We start from the raw sequence: 18,127 nt of genomic DNA, 5'->3' as shown, positions 1-18,127 counted from the left end.
GTGTGTGTTTTCGTTGGGAGAAAAAGTGATTTCTTTCAAGAAGTAATTGTTAGGGTCTTCAGAATGGTGTTGCTGTTTATTAGTGGTTATTTGGCAGAATTACACGTAAGGGACAGTTGGAGCAAATAGTAATCATTTCAGTTCAGAAGACCTATCCGTTGGCACTTATTTACATGTCATTTGTAGAAAATATTGTAGAAAACATTCCCTAAATAATTGATGGAGTGTAATTGTGTGCTACTTGTTTTCATTAAGAATTAATGAATGACTGATTTTTTTCTTACTGCTAAAATATTATTTTAACCTTCACGGGTATCTTAGTGTAAAATGGATGGAGTGAGAATAGAAATCTTTTGTTGGTCTTAGGCATTAGCCTGTTTTTCTTTAAGGCTGAAACAAATCCAAATACTTCAACTAAGTTGACTCTGATTTTTAAAATAACAGCTGTGGTTAGAAATGCGAAGACATGAAATGTTAAGGGAGGAGCTGCGGCAGCGAAGAAAGCAGCTTGAAGCTCTGATGGCTGAGCATCAGAGGCGGCAGGGTCTAGCCAGAACTGCCTCTCCAGTGGCTGTTTCACTGAGAAGTGATGGATCTGAGAACCTGTGTACGCCTCAGCAAAGTAGAACAGAAAAGTAAGAGAGTTGTTTCATCTTTTGTTTTTTTTAACACCCTACCTAAGGCCTGTAGGCCAGGCAGCTTCATCTCCATCCCAGCACAAACCTGCTGTTTCTGTGAGGCCTGCGTGTCACATCACCTTTGTGACTCAGTTTAACTAAGTCCATTGCGCCTCTCTGTTCTGACTTTTCATAGCATTAACCTTGTTTCAAATGGTGACACGGATTTTCTTGAGTGTGTAAGCCTTATTTTCTTAAATTTGGAGTTTAGAAAAACAGAATGCTTGATACTTGGTAGTACTTTTCTGTCAGGCCAGAAATAAGCACTTTTTCTACTTGGGCGTTTGCTGTTCTGTAAATTCCTAAGGATCTTAAAACATTTCATGTGGTAAAACATTCTGCTTTTAGGATTTAAATTTGAAATTTCCATATTGCGAGTATTTCTAAAAGAATTGGTCATCTGTAAGATCAGTTCATTAATTATCTGTTTAGTAGTATTCAGATCTAAAATTTTGAAACCCAAATCTGTTACCTTACTCTTTGATACCTTCAGATGGCATTTCTGACACATTGCACCTTACCCTCCTTTCTCTTAGAAGAACTTTTCCTGTTCTTGGAGTCCCATTATGCATATGCATTTTAATGATAAAGCTATATGTACAATATTATTCTCTTCTGAGTACCACACATTGGAACTTCTGAAAAAGTTCTTTAGATTGCTTTGATGAGCATCTAGGTTGGAGAACCATGGGTCTAGAATTGTACTTTCTAATACGGCAGCTACTGGATATCTATTGCTGTCAAAATTAAAATTAAACATTTAAAAATTCATTTTCTCAGTCACACTAGCCACATTTTCAATGCTCATTAGCCTTGTGTACCTATTGGCTACTGTCTGGATAGCACAGATAATAAATCATTACTGCTGTTTGAGGAAATGCTGTTGGATAGCTCTGATCTAGAAAACTTTTCATCTAGAAAAGTTGAAAATTGAGAGGACTTTAGAAAGAAAGTTCCAGGAGATATGATTACTATTTTATTTGAAGAATTGTTTTTTGGAAGTCAGAGTAAACATTCTGTATAACAGCAGTGGGGAGAGTACAGCCCATCTTGTAGTTACAATGATTAAATGAAATTTTATATGTACACAGGTGTGCAGGTACATATATATTTGGCACAATATCTGGCACATATTAGGTGATTAAGTGTTTCGCTCATCTCTGGAATGACTTGTTTTTTGTCAATCTCTAGAACAATGGCAACTTGGGGGGGTTCTACCCAGTGTGCACTAGATGAAGAAGGAGATGAAGATGGTTATCTTTCTGAAGGAACTGTTCGGACAGATGAAGAGGAAGAAGAAGAGCAAGACACCAGTTCCAATGATAACTTTTCCACATATCCTCCTAACAGTGTGAATCGTAACTCTTATAACGGAAAGGAGACTAAAAATAGGTTAGTTTCACTGTTTTAATGTTTGCTTGGTTCTTGAAAGAGTCTCAGGTCTTTTTCACACCAAGTAATTCTCCGATTGTCTGCACCAACTGGGTGTCCTACAGTTCAGTTTGATTCTGACATTAACTACTTTGAGTTTGGGCAGACCCCACAAGTTAAGGGGCTCAGTCCCACAAGACTGCCCTCACTTCACATGTCACAAGTCCCCCCCACACTTCTATCTTACTTGGTTACAAACTTGGGAGATCCCACAGTTCTTCAGTTTCCAGATCCACAATTCTACTGTTTAAGCAGTAATTTGCTTGAACTTCTCAACAGAAGTCAGGAAAATACTCAAGTTTACTGGTTGATCATAAAGGATACAACTCAGGAACAGCCAGATGGAAGAGATGCATAGGGCAGGGTATGGGTAGGGGAGGGGTGCAAAGCTTCCATACCCTCTCTGGGTGCACCACCCTCCCAGCACTTCAGTTTGTTTACCAATGCAGAACCTCTCCTAACCGACTTATTTCGGGGATTTTGTGGAGGTTTCATTAATAGGTACAATTAATTAAGTCATCTAATCCACCATTGTTGATTAAAACTGTCTCTGGCCCCTCCCTTCCCTAGAAGTTGGGAGATAGGGCTGAAAATTCCAACTCTATAACCTCCTGGTTGATTTTTCTGGTGACCAGTCCCCATCATAAAGTTCCCTGGGGCCTGCCAACTGTCATTAATATAAACTTGGTATGGTTCAAAGAGGCTCATTATGAATAACAAAAAACACTGCTGTCACTTAGGAGATGCCAAGAATTTTAGGGGCTCTGCTGGGAACCTGGGACAAAGACGAAATAGTTTTTTATTATACCACCAGAGTGTTGTCAAGATAGATCCCAGCTAGACCAGATCAAGATTCATAAGCTTTTAGCTTCTGTTTTGGGGAAATAGGCAAAAATGAATAAATCATAGATAGTGAAAAATGTATATTACATTGCTACTTACAGCAGTGAAAAATGTTTCATGCATAGAATATGGTAAGTAATTCTGCTTGATAATAGAATGTTACTTGGCTAAGCTTAAAGCATGAAGAATGGAAAAACACTTGGGATAAAATATTTTCATTTCGCAGAATATAGAATTATATGGACACTTCCGTGTAAAACATGTGAAAAGACTGTAAAAGAATTAAAATGATAATTGTACAAGGCTAGAAATCCAGAATTCCCCCACCCCTATTAAGTTCCTTGAATTTAAGAGAATACCAGATGAGTGAATCAAAGTTTATTGTCAGATTTTAAAAACTAAATAATTACATATGATGACCTAATGCTTTAAATCTTGTTTTAGGTGGAAGAACGATCGCCCTTTTTCAGCAGATGGAAATTATCGTCCTTTAGCCAAGACAAGACAACAGAATATCAGCATGCAAAGGCAGGAAAACCTTCGGTGGGTGTCAGAACTCTCTTATGTGGAAGAGAAAGAACAATGGCAAGAGCAGATCAATCAGCTAAAGAAACAACTTGATTTCAGTGTCAATATTTGTCAGACTTTGATGCAAGACCAGCAGGTAAAGTTTAGATGAAAGTAATTTTTTTTTTTATCTTGTTTTTGAAACAGTAAACATTTTTCTCAGGTCATCAGTAATTACCATGAAAATTTTTCTCCCCATAGACTCTGTCTTGTTTGCTACAAACTCTTCTCACGGGTCCTTACAGCGTTATGCCCAGCAATGTTGCATCTCCTCAAGTACACCTTATAATGCACCAGTTGAACCAGTGCTATACTCAGCTAACGTGGCAACAGAATAATGTACAAAGGTGATCTGTTCCTTACAAATAGACTGTGTTATAAGTGCTAAAACTGAACAAGGCTTCTACAGTTATCTGCTGGGAAAAAGGGTATGGGCCAGATTGCATAGTCAGACATTCTCTGTCACCTGAGAATTTGATGAGCAATCATTTGCCCAATGTCCCCTCTCAGTACTGTGGACATGACTTTTGTTTTTAAAAATGTACAGTATTCAGCTTTACATTTAATAATAGGTAAATTGTGTATAAATTATACCTCAGTAAAGTTATAAACAATAAAAACGAGTTTCTTCTAGTTACATCTACTGTCTAATAGAAATGCTAAGTGCAATTATTGTTTTAAAGGCTAAGTTACTGAGTTAAGCCTGCAGGACAAGCAGATACTTGTAGTAATTATCAGAGCAGTCTGTTCTATATGCTTTTGAATCATTTCTTACATATATTCTTTCTGGATATACTGTACATAGATGGTACCACTGATTATTAAATCACTAATTAAATTTTTGTAGGTTGAAACAAATGCTAAATGAACTTATGCACCAACAAAATCAGCGTCCAGAGAAACCTGGAAGCAAGGAGAGAGGCAGTAGTGCCTCCCACCCACCTTCTCCCAGCTTATTTTGTCCTTTCAGCTTTCCTGCTCAGCCTGTGAATCTGTTAAACCTACCTGGGTTTACTAATTTTTCATCATTTGCTCCAGGTAAGTGTCTGAAAACCTAAAGGGAAAATAAATGGGTGCAAACTGGGAATATCATTTGTCCATTGCACAGACTTCTATCAGACTCTTTTGGAATGGCAGGAAATGTTTGCAGAGAAAGCTACGAACTCTTTTCTACACTGATTCTTTATAGTGAAAAGTTAAGCTTAATATTGTTGCTAATGAAATTAAACTATTTTTAAGTGATTGCTTAGTGTTACACCTTTGAATTATTCACAACTATTTATTAAGGAAAAAAAGAATTAATCCATTCAGTGGCTGCTGTATGTTAGGTACAGTGTAAAACATTAGGAGAATAAAAACGAGGAAGACGGCATTCTCCCACAGAAGCTTCGTGTCTTTGTAGGGAAATCTACTAGACTAATGGTGAGCACTTCATTCAGGCTTATGTTCAATTTTATTTAGCTTAAGCTTTTATCCAGACTTTTTTCTGCACCTGCTATGTGCCAGACACTATATAAATGACTAGGATTTGGATGAGTAAGACTAATGCTTTAAGGAATTTGGACTAGTGAGGAAGCTAAAAATGTCAGTACATGTTTAGGGCAGTGCTGTAGCACTGGTGCACATGAGATGATGAGGGGCCTTGCTCGTCATTGGGACGAGTGACTGGCAGCAAATCTGTTTGTTCCAGAAAGTGTTACTTAAACTAAAGAATGAATAGAATTTATTTCTAGGGAGCTTAGAAGGAAAAGGGCTTTGGAATCAATAGAACCACTTAGAATTACAAAGTCTGTCACTTACTTAGGGAATTCGGTAGTCATTAAATACAGTAGCGTTTCGGGCCGTTGCAGGGGAGAGTCACTGATGTGGCTGCAGAGCCACAGAGGCCTTCTGTGCTGTGCAAAGAAGTTTTGACTTTGTTGCAAACTAGAGGGACCTTGAAGGATTTTGAGCAGGGGACAGCATGAGATTTGTATTTTAGGAAGATTACACTAGTGTTAGTGTCAAGGAGAGATTGGAGAGAAAGAGCTGAGAGTCTTAGAGCTGGTGAAAAGAAAACAGGCGCTGTTGCAGTGATATCAGGAATGATTGTTTGGTCTGGGTGTTGGCAGTAAGTCTAAAGAAAAAGGAGTATTTCAAAAGACATTTTGGAGGTAGAAGAAGTGACCAGTTAGATAAGTCATAGAGGAAGAGGCGTTGAAGGTGTTTGCCTGGGAATATAGGAGAAAAAGGGTTGGGAAAGCTTTGTGAATATGAATATAAATAAATAAAAATGCTAGAGTGTATTTTAACAGGGTTATAAAACAATGGCATTAAAAATCTTAAGCTTCTTAGTTCACAAGTGTCAACATTGGCAGCAAATGTTTTTTGAGTTGGCTTTTCAGTAACAAATAATAAAAGAAATTGCACATTCAGTTCCTTTTCAGTGTACTGTGCTTCATACCAATGCCAGCCTTGTACAGACTCTCCTTTCTTCACAAGCTAGTTCACTTTTATGAAGCTTTCCCCCCCAAGGTGTTAGTAGCCCCTTTCCAGTGCCCCTCGTCAGCACTCTGTGTAAGTATTTGTTATGTTACAGTTTCCCAACTGAGTGGAAGGAACATAAGCTTTGGAGTCATTCAGAACTGCAATCTAACCTGCTTTTTCATTTATGGGACATTTGATGTCTAGGCCTATTTTTGCACTGATAAAATGAATATAATACCTGTTTCGTAGCACTGTTTTGCACATTAAACAAAATTACATGCGAAGTGCCTGCAGTAGAGTCTGGCACCCAGTAACCATTTGACAAATGTCAGGTACTGTTACTTCTAATTCCAGCTCTTACGTGATGGGGTCATTATTTATTTTGGTATCACCAATGCCAAAAAATAATATATATATAATGGACTGAGCTGTAAGCAGTGATTGAATAGATGAATATTGGTGTATTTTGATTAAGAATTTTTTGTCTTGGTGGATTTGAATGGCACATTTAATTAAAATTGTCTTTTAATTTCACACTGAGACAAATGTACTGTTTTTATTGTCATCTTACCCTTTGCTTTTATTTATTAGGTATGAATTTCAGCCCTTTATTTCCTTCTAATTTTGGAGATTTTTCTCAGAATATTTCTACGCCCAAGGAACAGCAGCAACCATTAGCACAGAATTCTTCAGGGACAACAGAGTGTATGGCTTTTCCAAAGCCTTTTGAAAGCACTTCTTCTGTTGCAGCAGAGAAACAGAGGTACCTGATCATGAACATAATCCATTATTTGCTTAAATGTCATTTTTGTTACCATATTTAATTATATGTAAGTTGAAAATGCAGTTAAGGAGGAAGTTTGTGATTGTTTGACTCGGTAGTGTTGGGAATATGAAGTTTTGACCTTCTCCCCAGATTTCTCTCAGGCACACTTGCTGCTAAGCCTGGTGCACAAGCAATTCAGAGTTTTGATCAGGGTGTCCTGTAAGGTTCATTTCGGAAGTATTAGACCTGGCACATGGAGTGTCTTTGGCCTTAATTTGATGCCTGTCTTTAAGTCCACTGACTTAAGGCTAGAAACTACCCTGAAATGCTAGAGGATAGTCGGAAACTGAGAGCACCTTTATCTGATTCATAGTTTCTGATCAGGATATGGTCTTTAGGCCTATCTGATGTTAGATTATAAACACAACTTTAACTAAGAAAGTTTTATGATGTGGTAGCATTCATAGGATTTATTTTTCTCAACATTTATTAATTTTTTAAACATGATAATCTTCCCAAATACAGTTTTTGACTCAAATAGTGTGAAAGATAAGGTGGATTGGGTCAGGTTAATTATTCTGTAAACATTCTTATGCTAGATGCATAGTACTTTTATGATTGTGTTAACCCAGGAAATGATCTTTTTGATACCTGATTAGTGAAAATACTACAGCCTTTTTATTGCATTTATTTAGTTCAGAAAAAACTTTTTAGAAGAATAAAAATTAGAGGTCATTGGAACCCAATATTTGTTCTCTCAGAAGTATTTCTTTGATTTTGTTTTTCCTAGCCCTTTACAAATAAGTCACATTACCTTTTACTTTAATTGTGTGATTGGGCATGTGTGGGGCTCCAGGCCCTACAGCTTCTGTCATAACCTTTTATCTCTGCCATTTTTTAACAAAAGCAGCCATAAACAACATGTAACCAAGTTACTATGTTCCAATAACACTTACGGGCAGTGAAATTTAAATTTTATATAAATTGTGTCACTCTTTCTCTTTAATTTTTTTTTTTCAACCACCTAAGAATATAAAAGCCATTTTAGCTCTCAGACCATTCAAAGACAGGCATCAGGTTGGATATGGCCTGCAAATTGTAAGTTTGCTTTATAGGTCAGTGACTCCGAAATTATATTCTTCAGAACACTATTGTCCATGTCAGGTTCTGGACAGAAAGTTTTGGACGTCTTGCTCACTGTGTGTCCTTCTGAGATATTTATAAAGCACATGGGCATATTAACGTTCTGTGGAATCCTGCATGCCTGTTTAATTTAGCTTTGCTTATAATTTTCCCAAACTTAGATAACCAGTAAATACCTGGTAATGTCTTAAGGGATGACAGTGTTTAGCAAATAAAATTTGGAAAATGTCACTAGACCAACAGAACTAAACTAGACTTAATGTGTGGAGAAGTAAGTTACTAGTTGTGTGGCTGATTGTTTTCAACAAATTCTGGTTCTATTTGAACTACTGTAGGTGACAGAGATCCATGTATGTTCCCAAACCTTCTACTATAGATCTTTCTCTGCTGTTCCTCCAAGTTCTTATTTGTTTCCGTTTGTATGTCCCATTCTTCCTTGCTTTTTCTTTTCCACTCTTTTCCATCACAAATGCTAGCTCTTTGGAACTTTTGCCCTGTAAAAATGGTTTAGTGAGAAGGGTTCATTGTTAAAGTATAAAGTAATCTAATACATTAATGTAGCCTGTGTAATATTTACACATCTGTATATTTTTATGAAAATATTTTTATAGTCTGTTGACAATTTTATTTACCTAAACCTAATAGTGAACTATAAATTAAGTATATCTGGAGTTATCAGTAAACACAGAAATCTGTCATTGTAATCTATAAAAATTTATTTTCATTTGGTAAGGAATCAGAAGCAGCCTGAAGAGGAGGTGGAAAATAGTAGGACACCATGGCTATATGAGCAAGAAGGTGAAGTAGAAAAACCATTTAACAAGGCTGGATTCACAGTGTCTGCAGAGAAAACTACAAATAGTCATCGCAAAAATCAGTTAGATACCAGCAGGAGAAGACGCCAGTTTGATGAAGAGTCATTGGAAAGCTTTAACAGTATGCCTGATCCGGTAGATCCGACAACAGTGACGAAAACAGTCAAGACAAGGAAGTCATCTGCACAGGCCAGCCTGGCATCTAAAGATAAAAGTCCAAAATCAAAGAGTAAGAAAAGGCATTCTACACAGCTGAAAAGCAGAGTTAAAAATATTGGTAAGTAGGGAAATCTGTTGAATATCAATCAGTACAAATGTTGGTAACCTTACTCTGACATGTTGAATAGTTAATTTTAGTTAATTTCAGTGTGGCTAGATAGGTAGGCGCTGTTCTAGACTTACTTGAACAAAGTCATTTTTAGTTACCTTTGTAATTTTTTTTACAAAGTTTTTCAAATAGGTTTAATGTAGATATTTTAAAACATGGCATTTATTCTTTTTTGTGCTTCTTAAAGCTTATATTTCCTATATATGTGGTTACTATGAGCTCATAAGATACTTTCCAAATCTTGTAGGTTACTAAAAATTGCCCAAATGCCCACGTTTTACTATTCTTTCTCTTTTAATATTGTATCTTATCTTATATCTAACACTGTAAATTTGGATGTGTAACTACATTGCAGTCTTTGAATATCATGTAGATGAAACCGCTTTTAAAACAATTTCCTCTTAGCGCTTCAGGAACTGGACTTTAGTTATTAATAAGGTAAAACATTAACCCATATTTTAGTGGATCTTGCCATTGAGTATCAAAGGAAAGTTCTCTTTCAATGTTAACTGCATGCCACTTTAAAAAAAAAAGGTTTTCTATGATTTTTGGAGAATTTGCTTAAGTCTAGCACTAGATTAAAATAGTTTTATTGGCTAAAGTCTGGGTTATTATAGTTAAAGGATGCACCTTCAAGTTGGTAGGGGGTATTTCCTGGCTGTGGCTTTGAGAGATTGTTCTGGGTTCAAGGAGATAGTATTTGGTGCTTAAGAACAAAGTATTCTAGGCTTAAAATAAGAAAAGTTTGAAAAAACCCCTGTACACTGCTAACACCCTCTCTTGGAAGCTCAAAATATATGTAAAGATGTGAAGGTCCTGAAAAGCCCTGTAGTAAAAAAATGCACTTGTAAACCCTGGCAGCTCATCTTAGCCATTTTTGGTTAATGGAGACACCTCTGATGAAAGCCGTGGATGTTAAAAAGAATATGTGCATGTTTTTCCATTTCAGCTCTTCATGTATCCTTCATGTCCTTGGCTCCTATCCTACCCCATCTGAAGAATCTGGATGGTTAAACAAGCAGATTTGAAAGGGGTGACATTTTTCTCAGCATATTCATTTCTTCCTTGAAAAATTTTCTAGTTACATATGTTTGAGAAGAGCTGATTTCTTTAGTAAGTTAGTCAGTGATCTGAATACACACAAATAAATGAAAATAACTACTATGCTTTCTCCATACCACCAGAGAACGTATAAGTAAATGATAGCCATTTTGAGAGAGGTCCTTTGGGTAACGCATCGAAATTTCCATTTCCTTAGTACCTTGCCCCCACAAAAATGCCTTTTGTCATATGAATCAATAAGGGAAAACTACCATTGGTCATCACTGCATCCTGTCATCAGCTCGTTAACACTAGTGTGCTGGGCTGTGCTGCTCTGCCTTTCATGTCTCAGACAGATTTCCTGGGGAATCTTGTTTAGAGGCAGACTCCAGCTCACTCGGTCTGGGGAGGGACTTGAGAGTCTGCACTTCTAACAGTCTCCCATGTATTGTTGGTATTGGTCTGTGGACTACACTTTGAGTAGTGGGGACTTAGAGGACCCTTAGCCAACTTACAGCCATGTCCTCTTAAGCCTAGAAGTATTGGTGTGTTTGCATTTTTGAAACCTCTTTACTCTGAGGAACTGGGGTCTCATATATGCTGTTCAAATTTTTTACTTTAAGGCAAAGATTGACATTTGACACCTATGTACTCTGTCCTCTCATTTAAGTATAAAAATACCTGCCAGTAACATACATTCATATTTGTTCAATAGGTGTTTAAGGCCATCTGTCAGTAGCTCACACACAAAAATAAAAGACTTGATGGAGAATCAAACTAATATGTAGCAAAACCAAATTTGTCAGCTAAATCCTTGCTGTTCATAATGTGAGCCTCAGACAAGCAGCATTGGCTTCAGCTGGAAGCTTATTAAATGTGCAGACTCTTGGGCTCCACCTTACACCAATTGAATGGGTTTGCATTGTTTCTTAGTGTTTTTCATTCTTGCATTTTAGCAAGATTTCAGATGTTTGAATATATGCATATTAATTCTGAGAAGCACTGAGTTAGACCATTAATTTGTGTTTTTTTTTTGTCAAGGCGGTAGGAATACCTGTGATTTCTTAGACAAAAGAATGTTTACTCTGTCTTACAGGAAGTGGTAATGTAAGTGGACGAAGAGGAGATTGGAAAGCATTCCAAATTGTAACAATAAGAAAAATATAGTTAGGACAGAGCAGGAGGAGAAGATGGAAATAGGACATGGCAAACAGACCTGCATAGTGGGACTCAGCTTGTCTTGAGAGAGCGAACCAGCTGTACTGTCCAGATTCACAGACTGACCTGTTTTTTTTTTTGCACACTTCGGCAGTCTTTGAGAAAATCTTCATTTAATTTTGTTCTCCATTACAGTGATGTATCTTAATCTTTAGAGGTCTTTGTATGTACACATACACATTACTGCATTTGAAGTAAGATGTGACAGATTATGATAGTGATAATCATCTTTTAAAACTTGAGATTTTATGCCTTTATGAATTGAGCATGATTTCTTGCCTTGCGGGCTGTTTCAGTTATGCGACCCATAATTTGGCTACACTCTACTAGGCCCGAGGCCTCTTTTGATATCAGAGGAGTAGGATCATATAGTCTAGACCTTCCTCATTCTTTTCCTGGAAGATAGGGTAGAACTCTTCATGTACTGATCTCTGGGTTTTAATTATTTCTGGATCTTTATTTCTTATCTCCTCTCTTTCCTATTTACTGATGAGGATTGAGAAGAGATGGATGCCCAGCATTAGGCAAGACAGGGTCGATGTGGCCAGTACAGAAACAACTCTTTTTAGATTCCAAGAGTTTATTACTTCTGTAGGCAGAGAAAGCTGCCAGCTCCTGTGCATCTCTTGTTCATAACACCCCAGGGCGACACTGAGGCCAAAGCAGTCAAATGACAATTGCAGTGTGATGGTGGGACACCTGCTGTTGAGGAGCAGGGTTGTGCTGCAGCCCTTGGCACTTTATGGTCTGGAGAGGTACCTCGGGCTGAAGATAAAGGGCTCGCACTTCATCAGATCCCAGGACATATACTCTCTTGTGACACCCCCCCCCAGGGATGAGGGAGGCAAGGGGAAAATGGCCACATAGCAGCCGCTCACAGGCCTTCACAGCTGCTTCTTGTGTTCCACGTTCCAGGAGGATCATGAGGCCTTCCAGTAAGACTTAGTTGCAGTCCAGCACTTACCTAGGTGGCCTACATGGAACATGGGAGGCCTGTGGGGGCCGTGCTGAGCTGTTTCCCTGTCGTGGAGACACAGCCAGGAGGACTGTTCCTTCCAGCTGTGTCAGCCACGCCACTGAGCAAAAATACAGAGTGGGGTAAGGGGCAGGGTGGTGAAATGGGACAGGAGATAACAGCCTTCCAATGATGAGCATCGTGCGGTGGTGGCATTGTTATCTGAGCAGCCGAGCCAGTACTGCTGTGAAGTATTACTAAGCTTCCTTCTCCCAGTCTTCCTGGAGGGTTACTGTTAAAGTGCCCAAGAGAATCAAAATCACACCCTGGAGCCTCACCTTTGGAAACCTAACCCTTGATGTTTTCCACTGGGTGCTCATAAGACCGTAGTTTTTTCTCTCATTTTAGCATCTTAATAATTACAGCATGTTTCTTCTGACAGTTCAGCTGTTTGGAGGGTAAGTGCATCTTCTCGAGGTGCCTACTGGGTCTCCGCAAAAAGAATTTTGTGTAAGCCATACAGTGTATATTTTAATTTTGATTAGATTTCATTCACTTTTCATGTGATTCAGTAACAACATTCAAAAGCTTGATTTCATTTATATAAATGTTTTTGTTAGAATAACATTGAATTGTTTTTTTCAGAGCTTTGTTTGCTATTAAATGAGCAGTAGTACTACCAGTCATAACATTTTGCTGATTACTTTTGGCAATTGTATCCTTTATTGCTGGACCTGTTTTTTGTGAAATTCAAAAATAACCCAGAGGGCTCTTTTTCCAGTAAGTTCGGTACAGAAGGGATGAGAATGGCCAGACTTTAGTCTTGAGAGACCAATGAAGAAACCAGGAACCTAAATGTGAGGTGATGAGTCCTAACTTGAATGACGGCCTCAGCAGTAGGGAAGGTTGAACCAGAGAGGCTATCCCAGGGAATAAATGGATAGTTCCTTCCTTGTTAGCAGAGCAGCTGTTGGGCTGTGGTCAGGAGAATGTAAGCCGCAAGGCCTTCCAGGCCATGCTGGAGCGCTGAGAGTGCCTGGGGCAGAGCTCCGGGCTCTATGGTTCTTGCAGAAAACTTTGTTGGAGGAGATCATGCAACTCCTCCGGTTCTTGGCACCTCCCTCCCTCCCTAGAGAAGCAGTTTTTTGCCACTTGCGGGTACTAATGGAAGAAGGTGTCATTGGACAAATAGATGACAGTCTCCCTGCCCTGAACCTAGGAGGGTGTTGCCATTGTGGCTGAGGAGGCTGAGGAGTAGAGGAGGCTTCCTCATTGTCTTGATGGGAGACTGGACAACTTGGTGGCCACAACATTGTCTCACGATAGGAGTGGGACTTCCAAGCACTGTCAGGCAGTTGGCTCCAACCTTAAGGATAGGTCAGAATTGTGACTAGAGAACGTAACGATATGTATAAAAAGCACCAGCAGCTAGAGAGAACACGTGGAAGTAGACCACTAGAGCAGGTAAAATCTAGTTAAGAACAGAATTATGGAAGGAAATACACGCTTGAACAAAATAATATGCAGATTGAATTAGATTTTTTAGGGCTAGAAAAAATGTTTACATTTAGTTTAGTGAAAAAGAGGATGAATGCTATTAAGTCCCAAATTACTCCCCTGGAAATTTGAGGGGAAGAATTATGTCATTACACAGAGCAAAAAGTACTAAGTTGAAATCAAGTGGAAAATGATTTGAGGCTTAAGGACAAATCTTAGAGATCTAAACTACAGGGAGTCCTAAAGGAGGAAAAACAACATGTAGAGGCAGTGATTAAATGATAAAGAGAATCTCTAAGGAAGAAAAACTCAACACTTTAAAAAGAGTTTTTAAAATACTGTAAAGAAGAAAGATCAAAATAACTGCTGTCTAGCCAGGAAGCCCGCGGGATGGTGTGCTACCCCCGTGTGTGTTCACATGGCGTTCCTGAATTCCAAGCTTCCTGACTGTAGGAATAAGTGACATACAGTGAAAAAGAACCCAGTTGACATCAGTCTTTCTCACAACCAAAAAGTAGAAGTGAAATAACATCCATAAATGGACAAAAAAGAGACCACAACTCAAGAATACTGTACTCAAACCAGAGACCCTTCATGTATAAAGATGACAAGAAGATACTGCTGTATGCTCTCTGAGGAAAACTACAGAAACAATGTGTGAATCAGAACAGAGACCTCCTTATGTGTAGGGGAAGGTGGAAAGGAGAGAGCAGTTCAGTAACTGAATACAAGAGGTCAACCTCAGTTATTCATATAAATTCAAAAGTAAAATTAAAATATTAGGAATTTAATTTGCCAGTGTATCAATAGAATATCAAACTTGTCAACAGGGTTTATTACAGAAATGCAGTATGATTCATTATCAGGAAATCTGTCAGCATAATTTTTATATGAACAAATTAAAGTCATAGTCATAGCAGTAGATTCAATTAAATTTGAAGTCATTTCTAATGAAAATTCTAAGTAAAATGCACCTAAGGAGGCAGTTATTTCAGTATAATGAAGTCTGCAGAATGCAGTCACAAACATCATTGTAAAAGACAATACTCCACAGATCTCGCTCTCAAAATTAGGAATTAAGCAGGGATTCCCCCTCTATCACCGTAATTATTTGGAAAGCATTATGACAAGAAATTGAATAATTGTAATACATAGTGGGGCAAGGAGGGAAACAAATTTTGTAATTTTTTTCTGAGAGAGCCTAAGAGACACTGGAAAACAGCTACCAAAGTTAAAATGAATCAGTCAAGTAGCCGGTTATGATATCAGTGCACATTCTTCTCTCTCATAGTAATACACAGCAGAAGTGGAAGTGGGGGGGAGGGGAGAATGTTCTTACCATAACAGTGTCTGAAACTATTGGGGGAAAAGATCCTTAGGATTAAATTTAGTAAGGAAAGTAGTAGATCTATAAGAAACTATGAAGTATTTTTGAAGAACATGAAACAAGATCGAACAAATGTAAAAACATAACCATGTTCTTAGAATGCTTAAAATGATTAAATGCCAAATCTCCTCAAATTAATAATACTTCTATTGTGATTCCATCTTGAATCCCCATGGATCCTTTTTAAAATTAGAAAAAAAGTCTCAAAAGCTTATATGTAAGAACAAACGTCCAACAAAAGCCAAGCAGAGAAGCTTGGTAGGACTAACCTTGCCAGGTGTTCAAACACCCTGTAAAGCTTCTGTGGCTAAAAGAATGAAAATGGCATTGCAATAGATAGAATGCCAAGGAATAAAACCTAGTTAGTAGGGAGATTTAATATATTGCCCAAGGTTGCATTTTGATTCAATGGGAAAAGGGTAGGTATATAGCCAACTACCCATGTGGAACAAAATAAAGTTGAATTCCTACCTTGTGCCATAATACCAAAATAAGTATTAAAAGAAAACTGAGAAGGAAAATGTAGTAGAATATCTATATAACTTTTGGGTAGGTAAAACCTTTTAAAAAACCAAGTCTTATTCAACAAAAGGTATAATAAAAACTCAGATGGTTTTGACTATTTAATGTCTAGTACTCTTCTCTCTTACAGACATTTTATATAGATTGGATGTGATTCTTCCTTCTATTTCTTGCTACTGAAAAAATTGTTAACCTGGAGTTTAGTAGAGAATATAAGGTCTGCCATATACTTTGAGTTGATATCAAAGGGCAATAAAATGTTAGATTTTATTACTATTATCCCATGCATCCAAGGGTTATTGCAAAGGTATCCAAAAATTTACTGTTTTGTATTCCATTTATACCAGGCCTTCATAGCATTCTAAATTGAGTTACCAGTACTATTTCTCTGTGGAAAATCAATTTCCCTTTCAGTTTGAGTTAGTTGCAACTGGTAATAGTTGTCACTTTTTTTACTTAAGGATATGAAAGTGCCAGTGTGTCTAGCACATGTGAACCTTGCAAAAGTAGGAACAGACATTCAGCCCAGACTGAAGAGCCTGTTCAAGCAAAAGTATTCAGCAGAAAGAATCATGAGCAGCTGGAAAAAATAATAAAATATAGTAGGTCTACAGAAATATCTTCAGGTATGTTCTGTTTCGGTTTGCTTTAATTTAAGGACTTCTTCATCTTAGATTTGAAAAGCTATAGTAAAACAATTTAAAAATTGGTCTATCACAGTTTTCTATCATGTGCAGGGTTTTATAGTGGAGATTACAGTGCATTCCTTGATACTGAGAAATGTAAATTGGCAATATTGTTGTGATATGATACAAAAGGTTGACTTGTTTTGATAAAATTCTGAGCAAAAAGTACTGCTGACATTAATTTGGAACTCCTGATTTGAAATTCTGAAGATTCTCTCTGAATAAGAATTTGATATAGTGCCCTGTCATTCCTTTGCTTAAACCGCTGTGGCTTCTTCATGCCTGCAGGACAAATGGTTTACCGTGACGTATCTGGCCAGCAGAGCATTGGTTCCCATCTGTCTCTCCAGACTCATTCCTCACCACCTTCTGCCTTGAAGTTTACATTTTCAGTTTCACTGATCTCAGGCTTTCCCATAGCTTTTGTGTTGTTTCTCACCTCAGCAGTTGTTTGTTCCGTCTCAGGTCCTTTTTGGTTTTTGTAAGCATTTTTCTCTGCTGGGCTCTTAAAGGAAATCTTAGTTCTGCAATTCTGAGATTGTATCCAAATCCATGCTTGGATAAGTTTTCCTTTCTCCTTGTCATTTCTCTTGTATACTATGTAAAGCTCTTGTTGCCTGTATCACATTATATATATAGCACTTACCTATGTAAGCGTCTTTATTGCCTTTTTGAGTTCCTTGGGAACAAATAATATCTGTTCATATTTGTATCTTAAGTGATGCCATGACAGGCACATGGTAGGCACTCAGTAAGTGTTGGTTGAATGAATGGAGTCATGTATATTTGCCACCATCTTAATTTTAAAAAGTACTGATATTTCCCTGATTTGTAAAGACTAGTACATCTCAAATTTAAGGAGTCAGGGAAGCAGTATATACAGAATCTTCAGTCTTCAGTTGTCAGTGAAACTGTTGGTCAAGATCATAATTTATATTACACTTATTGTTTACAAATTTAAGCAAATTAGAAAATTAAATTGTCCCATGCCAGCATTTTTACCAAAATTTTATAATTTCCGTCTCCATTCACTGTCTTCATCAAATAGTGATTAACTTCAAAGGGTAAGCAGTTGTGTGGGGTTGGAGAAGGGCACTAAATTGACAGGCTTAATGAAATGAGTATCAGTTATCTAAGTAATTGATAGTTGATCATAGCACTTCAGATTGTATTACTGTTACTTAGAAAAGTATGATTGAATTTTGGTGAATTAAAAAATGAGTAGCATAAAATAATACCTTTATTTATATTTACATACTTCCTAAAAAGACTTTTTAGTTTTAACTCTTACTCTAAGATTCTTTATAGCATAGTAATAGTTTTTGTTGTCTGATGAGTAGAGTGTAGCATCTGTGACTGCTAGTCCTGAACTGCACAATCCTCATCTCCTTCGGGGGTTGGGGAGGCTCACTGTGATAAGTATGCTTCCAGGAGGGAATGGTAAAAGTTTATTAATGAAAGTCATCGTCAGTCACATTACTATGAATTTAGAGCAAATCTTTTGATGTTTTCCCTGATGAAATTATTTTTAAATAGAGCATAACCATACCTTGTGATAACATTTCAGTTCAGACAATTTAAAGAAATTTGCTTATTTCTCCTTTTCATTCACTTACTCATATTATAGACCCTGTCTTTACTACTCATACACATTTTATGTTCATCCTCATTGTCTGCCCTTTCCTACAGCACATGCTAGGAGAGCACTGCAGCAGTCTAACAGAAACGCGTGCAGTGAGGTGCCAGGTGACCGGCTGCTTAGTTTTGGTGTCCACTTTTTCTTAG

The 18,127-nt window shown here is 37.5% G+C and overlaps 1 protein-coding gene across 14 annotated transcripts in view; it reads left to right on the top strand.

The window, feature by feature from the left end:
• Positions 1–18,127, top strand: part of PCM1 (pericentriolar material 1) — a 77,500-nt gene that overhangs the window by 33,121 nt on the left and 26,252 nt on the right. For 6 of the 14 annotated variants that reach the window (XM_036894164.2, XM_036894160.2, XM_036894156.2 and 3 more), the window contains 9 exons: positions 445–635; positions 1,869–2,069; positions 3,396–3,615; positions 3,720–3,865; positions 4,366–4,556; positions 6,576–6,747; positions 8,627–8,985; positions 16,118–16,282; positions 18,032–18,088. In XM_036894164.2, the coding sequence (XP_036750059.2) occupies positions 445–635; positions 1,869–2,069; positions 3,396–3,615; positions 3,720–3,865; positions 4,366–4,556; positions 6,576–6,747; positions 8,627–8,985; positions 16,118–16,282; positions 18,032–18,088 (1,702 nt within the window). The remainder of the gene's footprint in view (positions 1–444; positions 636–1,868; positions 2,070–3,395; positions 3,616–3,719; positions 3,866–4,365; positions 4,557–6,575; positions 6,748–8,626; positions 8,986–16,117; positions 16,283–18,031; positions 18,089–18,127) is intronic. The other 8 variants (XM_036894162.2, XM_036894166.2, XM_036894165.2 and 5 more) reach the window with 2 other exon arrangements.

The sequence above is a fragment of the Manis pentadactyla genome, chromosome 7 (genome assembly GCF_030020395.1).
Source record: "Manis pentadactyla isolate mManPen7 chromosome 7, mManPen7.hap1, whole genome shotgun sequence".
Taxonomy (NCBI): Eukaryota; Metazoa; Chordata; class Mammalia; order Pholidota; family Manidae; genus Manis; species Manis pentadactyla.
Note: the sequence above shows the minus strand (reverse complement) of the source record. Positions and strands in the feature narration are given on the sequence as shown.